This window comes from Phocoena phocoena, chromosome 19, assembly GCF_963924675.1.
Source record: "Phocoena phocoena chromosome 19, mPhoPho1.1, whole genome shotgun sequence".
In the NCBI taxonomy this organism is placed as follows: Eukaryota; Metazoa; Chordata; class Mammalia; order Artiodactyla; family Phocoenidae; genus Phocoena; species Phocoena phocoena.
This window is the reverse complement of record NC_089237.1, coordinates 43,818,213-43,837,840: the sequence shown is the minus strand read 5'-3', so window position 1 is coordinate 43,837,840 and position 19,628 is coordinate 43,818,213. Positions and strand designations below refer to the sequence as shown.

At 38.2% G+C, this 19,628-nt stretch overlaps 1 protein-coding gene across 1 annotated transcript in view; it reads right to left on the bottom strand.

Moving 5' to 3' along the window:
- Positions 1–7,277: 7,277 nt before the first annotated feature.
- The window catches only part of NLK (nemo like kinase), a 146,596-nt gene continuing 134,245 nt past the window's right edge, over positions 7,278–19,628 (bottom strand). The window contains exons 8-11 of the mRNA XM_065896963.1: positions 17,485–17,571; positions 12,158–12,356; positions 11,140–11,233; positions 7,278–9,089 (exon numbers count right to left, since the gene is read on the bottom strand). Coding sequence (XP_065753035.1) covers positions 9,035–9,089; positions 11,140–11,233; positions 12,158–12,356; positions 17,485–17,571 — 435 coding nt within the window. The 3' untranslated portion in view covers positions 7,278–9,034. The remainder of the gene's footprint in view (positions 9,090–11,139; positions 11,234–12,157; positions 12,357–17,484; positions 17,572–19,628) is intronic.

Below are 19,628 nucleotides of genomic sequence, written 5' to 3'. Positions count from 1 at the left end.
TCATAGATTAGTTGACCATAGGTGTGTGGGTTTATCTCTGGGATTTCTATCCTGTTCCATTGATCTATATTTCTGTTTTTGTGCCAGTACCATATTGTCTTGATTACTGTAACTTTGTAGTATAGTCTGAAGTCAGGGAGTCTGAATCCTCCAGCTCCTTTTTTTCCCCTCAAGACTGCTTTGGCTATTCGGGGTCTTTTGTGTTTCCATACAAATTTTAAGATTTTTGTTCTAGTTCTGTAAAAAATGCCATTGGTAATTTGATAGAGATTGCATTGAATCTGTAGATTGCTTTGGGTCGTATACTCATTTTCACAATATTGATTCTTCCAATCCAAGAACATGGTATATCTCTCCATCTGTTGGTATCATCTTTAATTTCTTTCATCAGTTTCTTATAGTTTTCTGCATACAGGTCTCTTGTCTTCCTAGGTAGGTTTATTCCTAGGTATTTGATTCTTTTTGTTGCAGTGGTAAATGGGAGTGTTTCCTTAATTTCTCTTTAAGATTTTTCATCATTAGTGTATAGGAATGCAAGAGATTTTTGTGCATTAATTTTGTATCCTGCTACTTTACCAAATTCATTGATTAGCTCTAGTAGTTTTCTGGTAGCACCTTTAGGATTCTCTATGTATAGTATCATGTCATCTGCAAACAGTGACAGCTTTACTTCTTTTCCGATTTGGATTCCTTTTTTTCTTTTCCAAGTCAGGACATGGAAGCCACCTAAGCGTCCATTGACAGATGAATGGATAAAGAAGATGTGGCACATATATACAATGGAATATTACTCAGCCATAAAAAGAAACGAAATTGAGTTATCTGTAGTGAGGTGGATGGACCTAGAGTCTGTCATACAGAGTGACGTAAGTCAGAAAAAGAAAAATACTGGATGCCAGCACATATATATGGAATCTAAAAAAAAAAACAAAACACGTTCTGATGAACCTAGGGGCAGGACAGGAATAAAGACGCAGATGTAGAGAATGGACTTGAGGAAACGGGGAGCGGGAAGGGTAAGCTGGGACGAAGTGAGAGAGTAACATTGACATATATACACTACCAAACGTAAAATAGATAGCTAGTGGGAAGCAGCTGCATAGCACAGGGAGATCAGATCGGTGCTTTTGGACCACCTAGAGGGGTAGGATAAGGAGGGTGGGAGGGAGACGCAAGAGGGAGGGGAAAAGGGGATATACGTATGCATATAGCTGATTCACTTTGTTATACAGTAGAAACTAACACAACATTGTAAAGCAATTATACTCCAATTAAGATGTTAAAAAAAACAAACACATGTGCCTACGCACCTCCTGGAGAGTCTTCACTTATCCTCAGGGGTATGTGTATCCTAGTTTAAAGAATGCTTGTGTAATTAATTTTATCCCCCTCCCAACTAGACATTATTTTTGCTTTATGCAGTCTTTGTTTGCTTAGTTTCCCCCAAACGTTCACCAATTTCTTTGTTCATTCTTGTATTGGAAATCTGCTTGTAATTATCCTGTCTTCTTGAAGTATAGCCTTTAGAATTGCCTTTGGTGAGGATCTGTTGATAGTAAACAATTGGTTTTCTCAAAAGATCTTTATGTTTTTACACTAAATGTTAGTTTATAATTCTAGGTGAATTTTCTATCAGAACTTTGGCTATATTATTCGGTTATCTTCTAGCTTCAGGTTTTGCTGTTGAGAAGGCAAGTGTCACTGTTATTCTTTTTAGGCAATTTTTTCTGTTACATTTAGGACCTCCTCTTTGTCACTCTGCAGCTTCACTAAGTTGTCTATCCTGCTTATGATTTGTTGTGCTTCCTGAATTCAACGATTCCTAACTATGATCAAATCTAAGAAAAGCTCAGCTATTATTTAATATTGCCCCTCTCGTATCCTTTTATCTTTGGAACTCCAATTTTATATGGATTCAATTTTTTTTTACTCTATCCCCCAAGTCTCAATATTTTATTATTTTCTGTGCATCTGTGTTATTTCTGCTGTATATGAGGCAGTGTATATTGGGTAAGTTTTTACAAGTTTTAGTTTTTCTTTGGCTGTGTTCAATGTTCTGCTTATTTTTACTTTCAGTGACTTTTAAAAATTTTATTTGTGTGAGTTGATTACTTTTCAAATATGCCTGGTCATATTTCAAACACTTAGTCCTTGCTTGGCTTTTGGATACCTTCATTTTTCTAAATATTCTTAAGCATAATCATTTCGTATTCTGTATCCAATACTTCCAATATCTGAAGTACTTGGTTTGTAATTGTCTCTTAGTATAGTGGCTTATTTCCCTGTGCTTTGTAATTTGGACTGTGAGTTCATATTTGGGTGGGCTTTATCTACCAGAATCCTCTGGGGCCCCAGTTAAGGATGCATTCCCCTCAGAAGAGCATCTGTTTGCTTTTGCCAGACACCCCAGGGCACTACCAACTGAGGGCCACTTTAAGTTAATACCTTGGTTTGAGTTTCTTAAGCCTTGATGGTAGCATAAGTCTGAAGTTTAATGACATGTTAGGGCACACTTGTGGTTTTAAAATTCTTGTGGAGGACTTTTTTTCCCACCACGAGCTGAGGCAGTAACAAACACGCACACACACACACATATATATATGTGTACATATATATATGTGTATATATATATTTAAATTTTTCATTCCATTATTAGAAGATATTGAATATATTTCCCTGTGCTACACAGTAAACCCTTGTTTATCTATTTTATATATGGTAGTGTGCACCTGTTAATCCCATACTCCCAATTTATCCCTCCCCCACCATTTCCCTTACCGTGAGTTTGTTTTGTGAACCTGTTGTTTTGTAAATAAGTTCATTTGTACTTTTTTTAGATTCCACATATAAGTGATACCATGAATTTGTCTTTCTCTGACTTACTTCACTGTATGATACTCTGTAGGTCCATCCATGTTGCTGCAAATGGAATTTCATTCTTTTTTATGGCTGAGTAATATTCTGTTGTATACATATATCACTTCTTCTTTATCCATTCATCTGTTGATGGACACTTAGGTGGCTTCCATGTCTTGACTATTGTAAATAGTGCCGCTGTGAACATTGGGGTGCATGTATTTTTTTGAATTAGATCTTTCGTCTTTTCTGGATATATGCCCAGGAGTGGGATTGCTGGATCATATGGTAACTATTTTTAGTTTTTTAAGGAACCTTCATACTGTTTTCCATATAGACTTTGTTTTTTAGAATATCTAATCATCCCTATTGCTGGAAGTAAGAGTTCAAATATTTTTGCTGTACTCAAAAGGATATACGTACACAACTGGTTGCAAAACTCAGCTTAACCTGTTTCTTGATAGATGAAAAAGCATGGACATTAATGATTTGGTCACTCTATTGGTCTTTACTTGCAATCTGTATGATGATGTATATGAAGACGTTAACTTTTAAGGCCCTTGTTGGTAAAATAATTGAATGATGAGTTTTGGTAAATAGTATAGAATGAAAAAGGGTACACAAATGACTAGACAGGGCCACATCTGAATCTGGGGAAAGTTAGGAAGCTTGTATAGCTAAATGCCTCTTGATTTTTTTCAGTGTGTCTAGTGGGATGGAAAAAGTGGTTAGTTTTTTAACAATGTGGTTTGAATAACTTGTCTTTAAAAAAAATTGTAGTGAAGTGAAAGATGATTTAGAAAATATGTATTACTACAGATATGAGCAATGGCTTACCTGGGGGAAGATTGGTTAGTTGGCTCCACCTTAATTATTTTTCTTCGTGGAAAAAAATTTCACGCCGAAGTATAAAAACATAGATAAGAGGTAATAGATTCAAGTCGTTCACCGTTTGCCTTCGTAATAAGGAAGTGGCTGAAATGAAAAGCTTTAGCTCTGTGTTCACGTGGAACAACCGTCCACATTGGTCACGTGGAGAGAAGAGGGCAAGACACAGGAGTGTTCCTAGTGCGCTGTCATTCCTATAAAATTATATGAGCTCGATTGTGCAGAGCATCTCTGGAATGACCCCCAGAAACTGGAAACAGCGGTTTGCACCTCTAGGGAGAACGACTTCCTTTTCACTATCCTTTTGTAGGTTGTACCATGTGAATGTATTACTAATACATACACAATTTAGGTTTTTTTTGTTGTCTATTTTTATTTTGGCTGTGTTGGGTCTTTGTTGCACACGGGCTTTCTCCAGTTGTGGCGAGCAGGGGCTACTCTTCGTGCGGTGTGCAGTCTTCTCATTGCGGGGGCTTCTCTTGTTGCGGAGCACGGGCTCTAGGCGCCCGGGCTTCACTAGTTGTGGCACATGGGCTCAGTAGTTGTGGCTCGCGGGCTCTAGAGCGCAGGCTCAGTAGTTGTGGTGCACGGGCTTAGTTGCTCCATGGCATGTGGGATCTTCCCAGACGAGGGCTCGAACCCATGTCTCCTGCATTGGCAGGCAGATTCTTAACCACTGCGCCACCAGGGAAGCCCCACAATATAGTTTATAAAAGGAACTCACAGTATTGTGTTTACAAGATTTTTCTTCTCAAGGATAGGCGTTCTCAAAAACTCTAAAGCTGTCCATTAAAAAAAAACATGGTATAACTGCTGTAATTAAGAAATGGATAAAAATAGTTGGCTGTAAGGATGATGAGCTGTGAAAATTAGTATTATTATCAAAACATAAGTAAAAATAAACCCATCTTTCTTTACTAAGAGATCTTTTGAGTATTTCCCTGAGACAGGAGACTGACTGCTGTTTCAGAGACCTCTGAAGTCGGCTACCTTGCATAAACACTGACCTCTTAGCAAGAAGGTCCGCTTGTTAAAAATTCTACCAACAGCAACCTGAAAACGTTGTAATTTACTTCTTTCAAAGTATCTGGGCATTGTTCACTCATTGGTCAAGTCACAAGAACAGGGGAAAATGTTATCACTTGTGTTTGATTCTTAAAATATTTTAAACCTGAGAGATGAAAAAATGGATGTTAAATCAGTGAGTAGTATCAGTCTCTTCCATTCAGCCCTGATTTCCAAAATGGAAAACAAGATTGAATAGCATTTAACTTATTCACTGGGAAATTTCTACTTTGTTTTTTCCTTCATGCTGTGTCATTTAAAACATTGAGATAAAAGTACATTAAAGAATGGAATGCAAAATGTGCATGAATTCTGGAGCCGAGATGGGAGCGAGGAGGACCCTGATTTCGGGCTTATGTAAGTGGGTGGACGATGAAGCCCAGAGTTGAGGGGTGAGGCGTACGCAGCAGATAGAGCACTATAACTGACGTCATTCTCTTCCATCTCACCTGCCAAAAGAGAAAAGCCTGGTGCTGTGCTGCCAGGAGCACCACCCTGGCACTGGTCCTAACCTAATACGAGGAGCCCGACTCAGTGTACAACTCTACTCCCCTTGTCCCCAGTCCTTTCCCTTCCACAATTCCTCATGAAATAGTTAAACCTCAACTATTTTGCTAGTCTAGGAAGGGGGAAAAAAAGAGCTAGTGGGGAAGTGAGAATGATTTAATAATAATAAAATTGTCGGGGGAAAACCATTATTAATTTCATTTTTGACATGGCTGAGGTGCCTGTAAGATACCCAAGTAGAAATTTCTAACAGACACCTAGTAGAAAAATCTGGGTATATAGGTAAGAGATTTGGGGTCATTCTCTTACAGTCAACGAGGCCATGAGGGTAGATGAGGTCACAAGGAGAGAGTCCAGCAGTGGATCTTGGGTGCACACTGGAATCAGCTGGAGGACTTAACAAACAAAACCACAGCACAAAACTGATGCCTGACCTTGCGTCCAGAGATTCTGGGGTGTGGCCTTGAAATTTCTGGAAGTTCTCCAGGTGATTCTACCAAGTAGGCAAGTCAAGAACCCTTGGCTTTAGAGTTGGATGAAAACCCAGGATTGATCCCTAGCCCAGAGAACACAAACATGGGAGGTTTAAGCAGAAGAAGGAGCCTGTAAGGGAGAGTTGTAGCCCCTAAAAGAGAAAAACAGAGGTGTGTTTCAGAAGCCAGAGAAAGACCATTTAAGGAAGGAGGGGTGGAGAGTCACTGCAGGGAAGACTCTAAACGTGTCCATTTACTACCATGCTGCCTAGACATTACTAGAACACAGTAGAAAACAGCACCCCCCAAAGCTGTCTTAATTTAAAAATCCATGCAAGTGATGCAGTCTCTTCTTTAATGTATTTTAATTTTAATATGAGTAATATTTTAAATGACTTAAACATAGAGGAAAAATGAAATAAAAACTCCAAAGCTTATGAGCCACCTCAAGAGATTATCTCCATCTTCTGGATTCTTACACTTAAATGGCAAACAAACTGCAGCTGCTTACAGCCCTGACTTACCTGTTCGTACTGATTACTGGCTGTAGAAAACTCCACATTTTTGCGATTATCAATAATTTTAAATTAAGAAATAATCCCCTGCTTAGGTGAGCAGGTCCTCGTGGGAACAGGTCAGCAAGTTTTCTCTAATACTTACCTGTGAAGAAGTTTAGTTTCAAAGTGTTACACGTGCAGTTATTTCTTAATGCTCTCGTGATGAAAACGTTTTCTTACTTAAGCATTATTGATATTAACAAGGCTTCCATATAAGTGATTATTGCACTTGGTAGGTTTTCAAAAGTTTGTTGCATAAAATAAACTAATACTTGTATTTGTATTGATTTATATGAGTTATAACAGTCAACTCCTCCCATGTCAGGAAAAAAAAAAATTCATTCATTTTGCTAAATCAGGAAAAGATAGGGAGACGTACACACACCACCGAAAACCCCAGGAGTAATGCTGCTTTATCTAGTCTCAGGGAAAGTATTCTGAAGTTAGACAGTTTGGTATCAGGTCTTAGTCACACCACCCAGCTGGGGCTTCTTCAGCTGGAGGTACCTTTGCGATGCCAGGGGCAGGAGGCAGAAAGGAAGAGGAGGGAGAGGTCAAGCCCCCTTAGCAGTCTGCCGCATCCAGAGCAGCTCACTTTTGTTTAATATAATGGACTCCATTATATCGATTTCACATGAAAATAGGACTCTTTGCTTAAAGAATGTTTGAAAACCACTGGATTAGACTCTAAAGTCTGGAAAGACTTTCAAATTGCATATATTTAAATCACAATATCTTTGACATCAGTTAACTAAGTTTCCAATATGTTTTTGGCAATCTAAAGTCTAAGAAGATTAAAAAAAACCCACAATTAATTACCTCAAAGATTGAAATGGAAATATAAATAGGTAATGTCTCAAAACTTTGCAAATTCAGGATACAAGCTGTACTAAAGAGAAAGGAAAGGAGTTGAAATAAAACAGATGACACCTCTTTTTCAAATGTCACATTTAATGTTTTCACCACTGTACTTCAAATCTACATTGTACAAAGTGACCAGTAAGTGTGCCACGGTAATTGACCAACCTCTGAGATTGTACCTTTCACACCAGTGTCTTCTTGGGCTCTTTTGATACTAAACACGTTTCTCATTCAAGTGAATTGAAATGCTTCAGTTGGGTTGATTCTCAGGAGCCTCATAAAAAAAAAACAAAGATATTGCACCATCTTTGTTTAGTAATTCAATGTTTGTTTCTTTCACAGCAAATAATTACTTCATTGAAGTTAAAACTTCCAAACATAACTTATTAATAGTCTTCAAATTCAGCTCAGATCACTCAAGATGAAAATACTCTGCTAAATACAGATAACTTACAATAACTTTAACAGTTAATTGTCCATAACACACACCAAGGTTTTTCCTAGACCCATTTTAAGACGATCCATTAGTATTCCTTGTACAGGTGAAAAACGATCTTCAATTTTCTTGTCTTTTTATTTTTAATATAAAAGTTGGAAGGGACATTCAAGTTTCAAGTCTCCACATTGAACTTAAAAAAAAAAAAAAATAGTCATCATCAGCATGTGGAGGTAAACAAGCCAAGTTGTGTAACTCCAGGAGGTAGAGGCCTTCAGTTGGTGTTCATATATACATATGCACAGAAGAATTCAGTGTTCCAACAGAAAAAGGAATTTGTCAAAAAGTAATAAGTTATTTACTACTGTGACATTTCAAGACTCCCACAGCTTTGCCTAAGGACACAAACACATTTGACATAATTCCCTATGTGCCTTTTTTTTTTTGTGGCTTAAATTTTTTTAAATTTGTTTTTGTCTTTTATTTATTTTTTTTACTGTCCAGTGCAGGAAAAGTCTCACAAAATTTCACAGACCTAAAATGTGCAAGCTAGTTCTCTCTCTATACAGCAATGTTGGGATTCTTTTGAAATTAGCCCAGAAATGAATTATTTACACACATGAAAGATGCATGCTTGGGGGTTCTTTTATGTAAGAAAGAGCAGAAAAACTTCTAATAAAAATAGATTAAATATATATATATATATTTATACTGGGTAAGGAAAACAAAAGTTTAGTCTCTCCTAGTCACAAATTCATTCTCTCTACCAACAACATTGGATTTTAGACAGCACACATCACCGTCACGGCTCTAATGAGAAGCTAATTATAGGGCTTGATCATTAGGTGGCATGCCCCTCCCCCCTCCCCCCTCCCGAGGTGCAGCCACGATCAGCTCACGTGGCTCCATGATTGGTCGCAGGCAAGGTTTCCAGATTCTTTCGTTTTAGAGAACCCCAAATTTTCAGGAATGGCTCAAATATCAAAATGTATGACTGTCCTTTGTGTGTGTGTGTGTGTGTGTGTGTGTGTGAACAATCTCACTTCATTTTAAAAAAGAAAAACAAAACAAAACAAAAAACACAAAACCCCAAACTCCCAAATTTGGTTCAATTCTCTTTTGTTCTGAGGTGAGCCATAACAGCTGCACTAAATTCATAAAACATGTGCAACTCTGGGTAAAATATTTTTCTTCTAAAAGCACAACCACTTTACAAGATTAAAAGTCTAGTAACATTTCTAAATATTATTCATATCATACAAGTAGTGGTTGTTAATTTAAAACTTCATTAGTAAAATTACAGTACAAGCATGATTAACCTCCAGAATTGCAAATCCCAGACTCCAGTGGAAAGCTACATTACATCTTCAGTAGTACATTATCTTCCACCGTCACTCCCACACCAGAGGAGATGGGGGCATCTCAGACGGCTGAGCAACAGTGGAACTGGAAGAGAAGAGAGACACGGTGAACCGGTTGTAGCACCACAAAAGGCAACAGGGCAATTCACTGCTGCCTGTTTTCCCCCTTCCTTTAAAAAAAAAAGTGTAAAGTCCATTCCTGGATTTTTATTTGTTTCTTTTCACTTCTCTAAAGGTGCATTTGTTCCAAATTGTTCATGTAAGGATCTGTATCTATAGTGAGGTGATATGGTACAGTAGCTAATGAGTGGGCTTGAAAGCAACACATCATTTACTAGTTGTATGACACCGAGCAAATTCCTTCATCTTTCCTCTCCTGGAAAGGGATGCTATCCACCTCATAGGATATTGTGATGAATAAATGAGATAATGTATGTTTTTCACAGTGCCTACTTCATAATATAAATGGTAGCTATTATAAATAATAATGCCTATAAATCAGTCGGGAAGATAACCTTAAAGGATACAGAATTATCCATTTAAAAGTAGCTTCTCAAAATAAGATGATTTTAAGTGGGGACCTATTTTGAATGAGCCTCATAGGCATTCTTTTATCAAGTTTTAATTGATAATCATTTAGCACTTGTTATCCACAGATCTGTTTTATCAGTTATTTCACATGTCTGTCTAATGTTGCCAAGATTATAGACTTGAGGGGGATGTGTGTCACTTTGCTTCCTGGGGGCCCAGTATAATGAATAACTTGCACCTGAAAGGTATTAGAACACCTAATTGACTCTTAGGGAAAAATATTAAAACAAAGTAATTTTAAACCACAGGGAAGTAAAAAGGCAACTTAATTCCTTCTTTCTACAGAAAAATACATGGAAGGAATGAAAGTCACCTGATTTTAAAAATTATAAACAAAAATTCTTGACCTTGGTTCAATGAATTCAATCAGCTTCAACACTATATCAAGGTCAATTAAAAGGAAAGTGAAGGGAGGGGAAAAACAAGCAAGGAGGAGAGGGAAAAAGGAAAGGCAGGAAGGCAGGAAGCGTGTGGCCTCTCAGATCAAAGCCTCCCTTCGTGCTGCTCTGCGATACCTGAGCCAGACCCTGTTCACCTTTTTCCTTTGCCACAGGCCCAATGATAATCTTTGTCAACAGAGGGCGCTGAAAGGGCATTGCAAGGCCTCTTTTTTTTTTTTTTTTTTTGCCTCGGAAGGCCCAGCTTTGGTCTACCCAAACTTTCTGGCAAGTTTCTCTCCACCTAGCAGGCTCTTTGATGGATCAGCTCTGCTCACCCCTTTTGTAAAGTTTCTTCACCATCATGCTGTGTTCCTGTGGCTCCTCTCCAAAGAGGTCCAAATCTTATTAGCCTTGGGTAGAGGGGCTTCCTCTAAGTTCTCAACTTCTCCCTTGTTCACGCTCCCTCAGTCCAGAGGGAGTACTTGCTTTCCGCATTTGCTACTTCGGACTCTTCAGAATCCTCTTGCATGCCTTTTAGTAGTTAACCATCTTTTCCTAGTTAATGCTTGTTATTAAATTTTCCCTGTTCATATTACTGGGTGTAGTTTCTTTCTCCTTACTGGACCTTGATTGATACAAGGAGTTAGGGAAAAAGAGATGGAGAAGGTAAGGACAAAGAGAGATCAAGAGAATGACGCTTTCTAGGTTCTGAAGGAGGTTTATGGCTCTATAACCAGTAAGACTATTGGTTTCTCTTTAAACAGGATACACCAGCAGTCCACCTATAAAACAGAATTTTCTTGCTTGCGGTTATCATTAAGGTGGTGGGGATGGCAGTGGGAACTGAGAGGACCATGTGCAACTCCAGGACAGTGGCTGCTGCGCTGCTGGCAGAGGAAGATCCCCATGCACTTGACCAGGCAGAGTAATGGGCATCTGGGGAACTGCCAAGGCAGCCACAGTGAACTGGAGCTAGTGTAAGAACAAATGCTTACATTTTTAACATGCTTTTGACTAAGCCAGAACTCACAACAGAAACTTTCTGTTGGACCTTTTATCTATGTTATCTAATCTAAATAAAACCAGAAATATGCTGAATGAGAAACTCACAATGGCATCCTTTTAATTCTAACAAGAAAGTCAGAATTACATCCATATAGTTACCTAATAAAGCTCTTAAAAGCAGCAGACTGAGGGTTGATGCAGAGAGGCACTCTGTTTCCTTTCTGCTGTTCCAAAATGAACTGATGAATAATTTCTGTGGAGAAAACAAATATCATACAACCCACGCCAATTTGCAGGCCTGGGAGCAGTGGATTCTCAGGTTAACTCTAGTCAGCATCTGAACGGCATTTCCTAGTGGTTTAGTTAAACACACATGTCATCTATCAGGCAGAATCCAGTGGAACTTTTCTGAAACCAAAATGACAGGTGCTGCTAAACGTAGGCAAAACCCCCCAAAGTGCCATTATGGGGGTTGGAAACCCCATGAGTGGAAGGTGTAAAATGGTCTATAAATTTAAGAGTGACTCCACTGGGTTGGCATTATAAATGAACTCTTCTACATTGCTGGTAATTATTGCCTTTTTGAAAATCACTTAAAAAACCTCAGTTGGTATTTAGGTACATAGTTTCAGGATGGTCACTTTGGGGACGACTCTCTTCTAAAATGTCCTGGAGCAGACACTTAGAACCACTCAGAATTCTGGATGTCTTTACCCGCCCCCCCCAGTAGGAGATCGTGTCAGGAAATTTTATGAGCAGACTATCAGAAATCCCCTTCTTGTCATCATCCAAGGAATGATTCCCTCAGTGGATGTTTATCCTTTTAAAAACTTTGCATGTTATATCAAAAAGTCCAATATGTATCATTCCATGAAATCACACTGAGTGAATACATATTAAATACACTGAGTCACACGAAGTAAGTCAGTCAGCTTTGAAAACAAGAACAAAATGTTCATTCCTCTGCCGGACCTTCCCCTGGATATAAAATCAGTGTTTTTATAACACACACAGCTTTCTTGGCATATGTGCTCCGGACAAACAGCTGTATGCAAGTTTGTAAAACAAACATATAAAGGAGCTTTGATCTCCATCCAGAGCTCAGCTTTCCACAGCCACATAACAGAAAATGTTACCAGTCACCCCACCTGGCGGAGGGCCAAAAAAGCAAACTCACCTTTAACCTGTCGGACAGAACTGAGGTTCTTCTCAAAAGTGTCATCAAACTTGGGATTAGTGATGGGCTCAAAGTCACTGGTATAAACTCTTCCAGTAGAGGTGGAAAAGCAACATTTACACATACACGTGTGATATCGTAGTCGCCCTTCATCTAGGTAGGGGTGGGCTAAGGCATCCTTAGCGGATATTCTTTTGGACTGAAATCAAATTTAGAGACCAGCACATCAACACTGCAGATAAACATGACTGTCCACACAGGATCTTTCACGAGCCACAGTGACTGCTTTACACGGCTTATACTTAACTTATGGAACATGCTGTGTAAAGGGATAACTGCGGACGGTGAGGGTAAGACAGTAATTGAATTTGGAGGTGGGTAACTTAGCAGTAGAGGGAGTATATGATGTAAGACAACAAACTACTGTGATAAACCACCATACGCCACCAGAAAGCACTTAGAAATGACCCTGCTAAGATCCTGAAAGTTCTTACCTTGAAATAGATATATGCAGGGTCAAAAATGACAAATATCATGACATTCAAATATGTAATGCTTTGGAAGGGATATATTTACATTTAAAATAACAGTTATATTTTCTAAATATGTCTCAGCATTTAGAAGAGATATGATCATGGCCAATTTTACAAAGCTCCTTGAAACTTTTATCCTCTTGGATACCAAATCAACTTGGGCAAAAGCTTCTCTGAAAGCTGCTGGAGTAGGCATCAGCTCATGAATGGCCTGTATGCCATGTTCTGATATCCAGCCCAGGGTGAGGATCAGCAGCCTGGGGTTTTCTGGCTCTTCAGATCAGAACACTTAATATACTAGTTTCAGGTTACATAAACCATAAACTTTTAAACTCATTTCTCCATGAAAAAAAGAAAAAAGCTGTCCCTCCTTTTAGCTCAGTGGGTATGTAAGTACTACTGAGGGAAGGTGGATTTTGATTTAAGGATGACTCAACAGTAGAGAGTAGAACACAAACTGACACTTTGCCCTGCTTATGATAGGATCCAGCACTTCACATAACACAACTAGAAAAAAGAAAACCATCTGCACTCAAACCAAAAATAACTGGATCACCGCAACTGGTTCTGGTCCCCCAAATAATAAAATGTTAAATATTTCCCATAAACCTGGATTCCCTAAAAACACTTTATCTCTGAATTTTTGCTATGCTAATGTTAAAAGGCATGTCATGACCTTTTGGGATATGATAATAACAAGAGAAAGCTGCTGTTTATCCACCATGAAGAGATGAACGTAAGCTTCACAATCCTGGTTTTGTTCCTTCTGCTACTTGTCATGTTTTGTATTTGGTGATGCAGCCCTTCTGAAGTCTGACTCACTAGCACACTTAGCAACTAAACTTTTCCTTTTCTTCCTAAATGAGTCCAACTATTCCCAGAGGTTCCACTGGGATCAAGGTCTAACACCCTGCCTGGGTCTGGGCCCCTCTCAGTCCTCAGCATCTCTGGCCAGTCTCACGTGTGGGACTGAGCTCTTTGGCTTTTGCCCACTAACTCTGGTTATTGGCCAAGTCTATTCTGTTTCTGACTGAGCATGGCTGGTTGTGTCCAAACTGGTGGCAGCAGTGATTGAATCTGGGGTTTAATTTTATCATATGACCATTAAGTCACTTCTGTCAGGTGGCAGATGTCAGAAATTGGGCCCCTGTCAGCTGCCACCAGCAGATGGAATCTGGCTTCACTGTTGGTCTTTTTTGTTCGTCTGGGAACTCTGATATTTCCTGAAATTTCAGATGCAAAGCTGAAGAGATTTTGGTGTTTTCCTAACTATGATGGCACGCTCTGTGTTTGTATGTTCCTGGCGCACCAATATGGGGTCCTCTAAAGTGTCTTACCTAAGAGAAGCCTTTGAACAAAAAGTAAATCAAATCCCTAGCATGCAATGATCAACTTTCATTTCTCTAAACAAATTAAGGTCTCTTTGGCACTTCTGAAACAAGGCTAAAGAAAGGAGACTCGTTTTTTAAGGGGTATGAACACTGAAAAGAAAAACTGTCCTGTTAAATTGAGGGAAAAAAACAATCACAAAATTTCTCAGATTTAATAGTGATGTTCTTTTGAAGGAATTGATGGTGCATAATTATGTCCTCTATGTCTTAATTACATCTTGTTTAAGTAATCAACATTTGTAATAGATATGGACGCTTCACTTGTTTATAACCTAGATTTTGTTACTTTATCAAAATTGGCTCTTCTAGTTCTGAATAAGTGATAAAATTTTCCATTTTACAAATATAAATGGATGTACTTCGTATACTTCTGAGGGGAGTTAATACATCATATTATGAGATCTCTTAAAATCAAATGGAGCAAACTCCTATTGCAACTGGCTTTTAGAAACAGTATCAACACATTAAAGACATAAAAAGCAATGGAAAGATGTAAAAACATTCTTCTTCCTTATGAATAAAATATTTTGGCTCTTTAGAAATTTTTGCTTGCTCAAGTTATAACTCAAAGATTAAAAAAAGCTTTAATTGGGAGTTAAAATAATACTATTACTTGATTACTAGATTATAAAGTAGGCAAAATATTTCTCTTAAACAACTTAGAAGTTTTAATATCCGGTATATAATTGTACAAGATAATTGTATACAAGATGACTCTTTGGACAAATCAGTCTTGAGTTCACAGTTATAAAAATTTAAAAACACCTGTACAAATAATGCTAATACAATATTCTCATTTATATAAGTTTTAGGTTTGTTTTCTCATAAAAAGCCTAATCATTTTGAATTTGACTTTTTTTCCTACTGGTTTTGCTGGTCAGATAAACTAATATTACTCTGTCTAAGATTATGGAATTACAAATTATGTGTTAAACTAAATGAGATGAATCATAATAGGTAATGTGTTTCTAAAAAGAAATTAGTTTTTTGTATACTACGAATCATAAAGACTTAATGAGTCAACTAAAATTTCAATCTCCTAATTCTTAATTAACATTAAGACCTTACTAACATTAATTTGAGTTAATAAATGGTCTTTGGATATATGGACAACATAATTTTAATATACCTAGGCTCTTCATTAATACAGTATTGAGTAGCCATCAATAAACAGTTAAAAAAGATGTGCAAATACCTTTGGGTTAAAGTACATATGTATTGTTTTAAAGAACGTAAAAGAATGGGTGATGATAGAAGACGTGTATGCAAGGTAACAGTGTTTTTTTGTTTGTCGAGAAAAAAGTAAATAATTGTCTAAATTCCTAATAATTATTGTTGTGCTTTAGAAATATTGCTTGTAACTGTTTACTGCCTTTACATAAATTACGGTCTCTGGAGATTTGTTTAATGTCATCACTATCTTGAGGTAATAAAACCCTCATTTCTTTCTTCTTAATGTATCACTAACCCTCAAATTTAACAGGTTAAAACCAGAATGAAACATTCTTTAAAAATGGTATCTAGGGCTTCCCTGGTGGCGCAGTGGTTGAGAGTCCGCCTGCCGATGCAGGGGACACGGGTTCGTGCCCCGGTCCGGGGAGATCCCACATGCCGCGGAGCGGCTGGGCCCGTGAGCCATGGCCGCTGAGCCTGCGCGTCCGGAGCCTGTGCTCCGCAACGGGAGAGGCCACAACAGTGAGAGGCCCGCGTACCACAAAAAAAAAAAAAGGTATCTATTTCTAAATGAACCCTCAGAACTAGAAAAAGAATCCTTAATATAAATCATAAACTAAATTCAGTAAGCATATGTCAGAAAAAAATTCCAGATAAATCATATCTCCTTCTTATAAATCTAATTTGTAACTATGACCACACCAAAGGTTTCATTTAATTAGGTGTGACAATCCCACTGTTAAGGAATAAGGACTACATTTCACATGTAGAACTGATGTCTAAAAGGCCTCCCAGGAAATATGCGTGGTATCCGCTGTACAGTTCAGGAAATTCCAGCCTTAAGAGTTCCAGCCATGAGCTCCTGGCAGGTCAGGATCATAAATAAACATGGGATCTCAGAGAAAGAGGATACCCAACAGCTGTAAGTACTGCGGGAAAAACCTGGTACAGGTGAATTACACAGTTCCTCGTTTTTAATCTAAGGGGAACTAATAAAGAAAATAACATATTTCTGACACAGAAAAGTAACTTTAACCTCAGGGACTTTAGAAAATCCTCAATGGGCAGACAGAAATTACCTCTGAAACCTGAAGTTCACGTGCCTCTAGTTTTGTTAACCATACAAAAGGTCTCTATGTATTAATCAACATCTCCTGTTAGCTACGCAGATAAACTTGTGAAATAAAATATCAAACTAATGACACTAAACCACTAGCTCATTCAGCAAATTATGTGGCTGAAACTGTCTTTAATGGCAGGAACTTGACCACAAGGAGAGACTGTGGGAACAAGAACTGCCACTTTGTCTTGCTTCCCGTATCACTAAGTACCTCACATGCCAAAGTAAACAAACAAAAGGAAAACAAAAACACCAACCAAACAAAAAATCCACTTTGCACCCTGAGATGTAATAAAAATAACTTGATCACTCTGATTGGTTCTGGTCCCCCAAATAACAGAACCCTGTTTCCCACAAACTTGGACTTCCTAACAAAACATTTTTATCCCTAATCTTTGTTATGCTGACATCTGAAGATAGTTCTGACTTCTGTGGATTTAATAATCATGTGAGAAAGTTGCTGTTTTCTCATCATGAACAAACCAATGTAAACTTAACTGGTAATTTTGTGGGTATTTTTCTCCTTTAAATACCTGTTGTATTTTGTATTTGGTGACTTCCATGTACTCTCGGCAAGTAAAATTTTCTTTCCTAAATGCTTCCGTTTTTTAGTCTTCTTTGACAACAGTTATTGGCACAGATGCAAATAATGAATATTCTTTGGACAAATGAATAAACGAAGAGCTGAACTTTGCCCCAGAAGAGTCAAGTCTAGAAATGGCATTTGGAAAAGCCACCATTTCAACAACCCAGAGTAATATTTCCTTACGCAATACAATGGGCAGATTTTTTTCAAATAATGTTAAAAAAATTTTTTTTCCTAATTCAAATTGGTGTCAAACTCCTTTTACAAATATTGAGATAAATAAGGATGGTACCGTTCCTTATCTCTCTTCACCTAGACTCTTATGTGTTAATACTCAAACCTCTGTGTGATGGGTGAGCATGATACACATGGAACTGGGGGCTGAAGTCTATCTTTTAAAAAGTCATTATTCATTAAAAAAAAAGGTAATTATTTACATTGCCCATCTATTCAAAGCCAGGACGTTTTTCTTAGAACACATATTTTTAATTCATTAAAAAAATATAAAAACAAACACTACTTACTGGATCAAAGACCAACATCCTGCAAAGGAGATGAACAGCTTCATGTGTAGCCTGGCTAGACAGGGTATAAAGTACAGGAAGAGATGGCTGTGAAAAAATAAAGAATTCAAATATGCAAGTGAGTGTTTGTGTAAGCAGATATGGAATACAGCCAATTTATGACAAGGTAAGTACCCAGCTCAAAAGGTGTGTGCACATGAGTCTCAACTCAAAGGAAATGAGTATTCCCCTCATTAAGCAGTCTTCAAAAGCAACAACTGTCACTGACTTTCAGTGGCATATTTTATATTGCATGATTACCCATTGTAGGTCAGAGCACAGAAGAGCCCATGAAAAATGAAAGCTAATCCTGAAAATACGGAGCTCCTGTTAGCCTGATATCATACACGCTTTGGCAGGAAGGGAAGACCAAACACGCCCAAGGATGGGAGAAAAGAAGATTTAAAACCTTAGCTACATGCAAGTAAACTGCGCAAAGTAGGCACGTGAACTATGTCTTACGGCAACATTACCTTGCTAAAACACTAAAGGAGCCTTAGGACACTCGGGAATTTACAGAATCTTCTAAGAAAGGATGACACCACTTTAGCACTGATTACTCACTCAATAACTGTCTTTTTAAAGTGGCAGGTATATCCGCATGCCTATATCTAACCCTCTTGCACTGAGGCAGGGAGATGACTCTAATGACCTGAGAAGCCACAGAGCTCATAAGGCTTTTATTTCGCTGCTTGGAGGGTCAGGGGATGGAGCAGGTGAATGGCATCACTGCACTGTCTCTCACGCAAGTAACACCAAAAGGTCTCCTTATATCTCAATCACGGGCCTAGAATCCTACTATGATAACCACTAACATCAAGTATTTTACATATCTGCCGCCTTCCCTCAGTTAAGCCGTAGAGGAAAATTCTACAAGAACAACAAGACACCTCAGAATCATCAGGAGGTAATTATTCACCATACAGATGTTTTCTTCAGGATCAAGAGTAACAGGAGATGAGATGGGGGTTCTAGTTTACTAACTAATTAGATAAATCAAGATCCTGAATCTCAGTATCCTTAAGTATAAAATGAGGAGGTTGGACTAAATGATCACTGAAGTTTACTTTAGTTCTAAAATTGCATGACACTTGATAGGATTACTATAGGTAAAAAGCATTATGTGCACAGAACCCATATATAGTTGGCATTTAAATATTTGTAGATGGGAATTTCCTGGCAGTCCAGTGGTTAGGATTCCGCACTTCCACTACAGGGGGCACAGGTTCGATCCCTGGTTGGGGAATTAAGATCTCGCGTGCTGTGGGGTGCGACCAAAAAAAATCCCCTAAAACCCATATATATATATTTGTAGACCAATTTACTACTCCTTGATGCATTTACATGTTTTCCTGCTAAAAATATGTAAATCTATGACAGCTCTGAAATTATTTGTATTAGTCAAGATAAAGGAGGGGGGGATTGTGGAGAGCGTGGGGAGAGGTTTTAACTTACAATTTACATATATTTTCCATAAGAACTTTTTTATTGTGTAAAATGAAGTAATTTGATATTCTTAAAAGATTCCGATTCTTGGTTTGACTGTGAATAGCTGTGCTTTTTTTCACTGGCTTGTGCAGGATGGCAGCCAAATTCCAGTCAGTTTTTACTGACCAAAATGTCTCTCCATAAGCAATTCTTTTCTTTCCACTCTCAAAGTGAATCTACCCCTCATCCCATTTTTGTGGTGCAGGCAGGTTATAGGGAAGGGAACACTGGAATGAGTACTAGAAGACGCGGCTTCAAATTCTAACTCTGCCATCACTAGACTCAGATAAGTCCCTTGAACCTTGGCTTTCTCATCCATTAGACTACACAAGTACAGACCTGCTTACCTACCACCACCACTGCTGATCATCTAACATCCACCAAGTGCCAGACCCTGAGCTAGGTGCTGGACAACAAAGATGAATAACACCTCTCTGTGGGCAAGGAAAACACATAAACAGTTCCAGAGGCCACTGAATAGAGGATATAAGACAAATTAGAAGGCAAAATTTACGACTCAAGGACAATTGGGTATGGGGTGGGGAGCTTGTGAAAATCAAGAGTGGATGTTTAAGGCTACCTGAACTTTTAAAAATCCACCCCCCCAATATTATCTT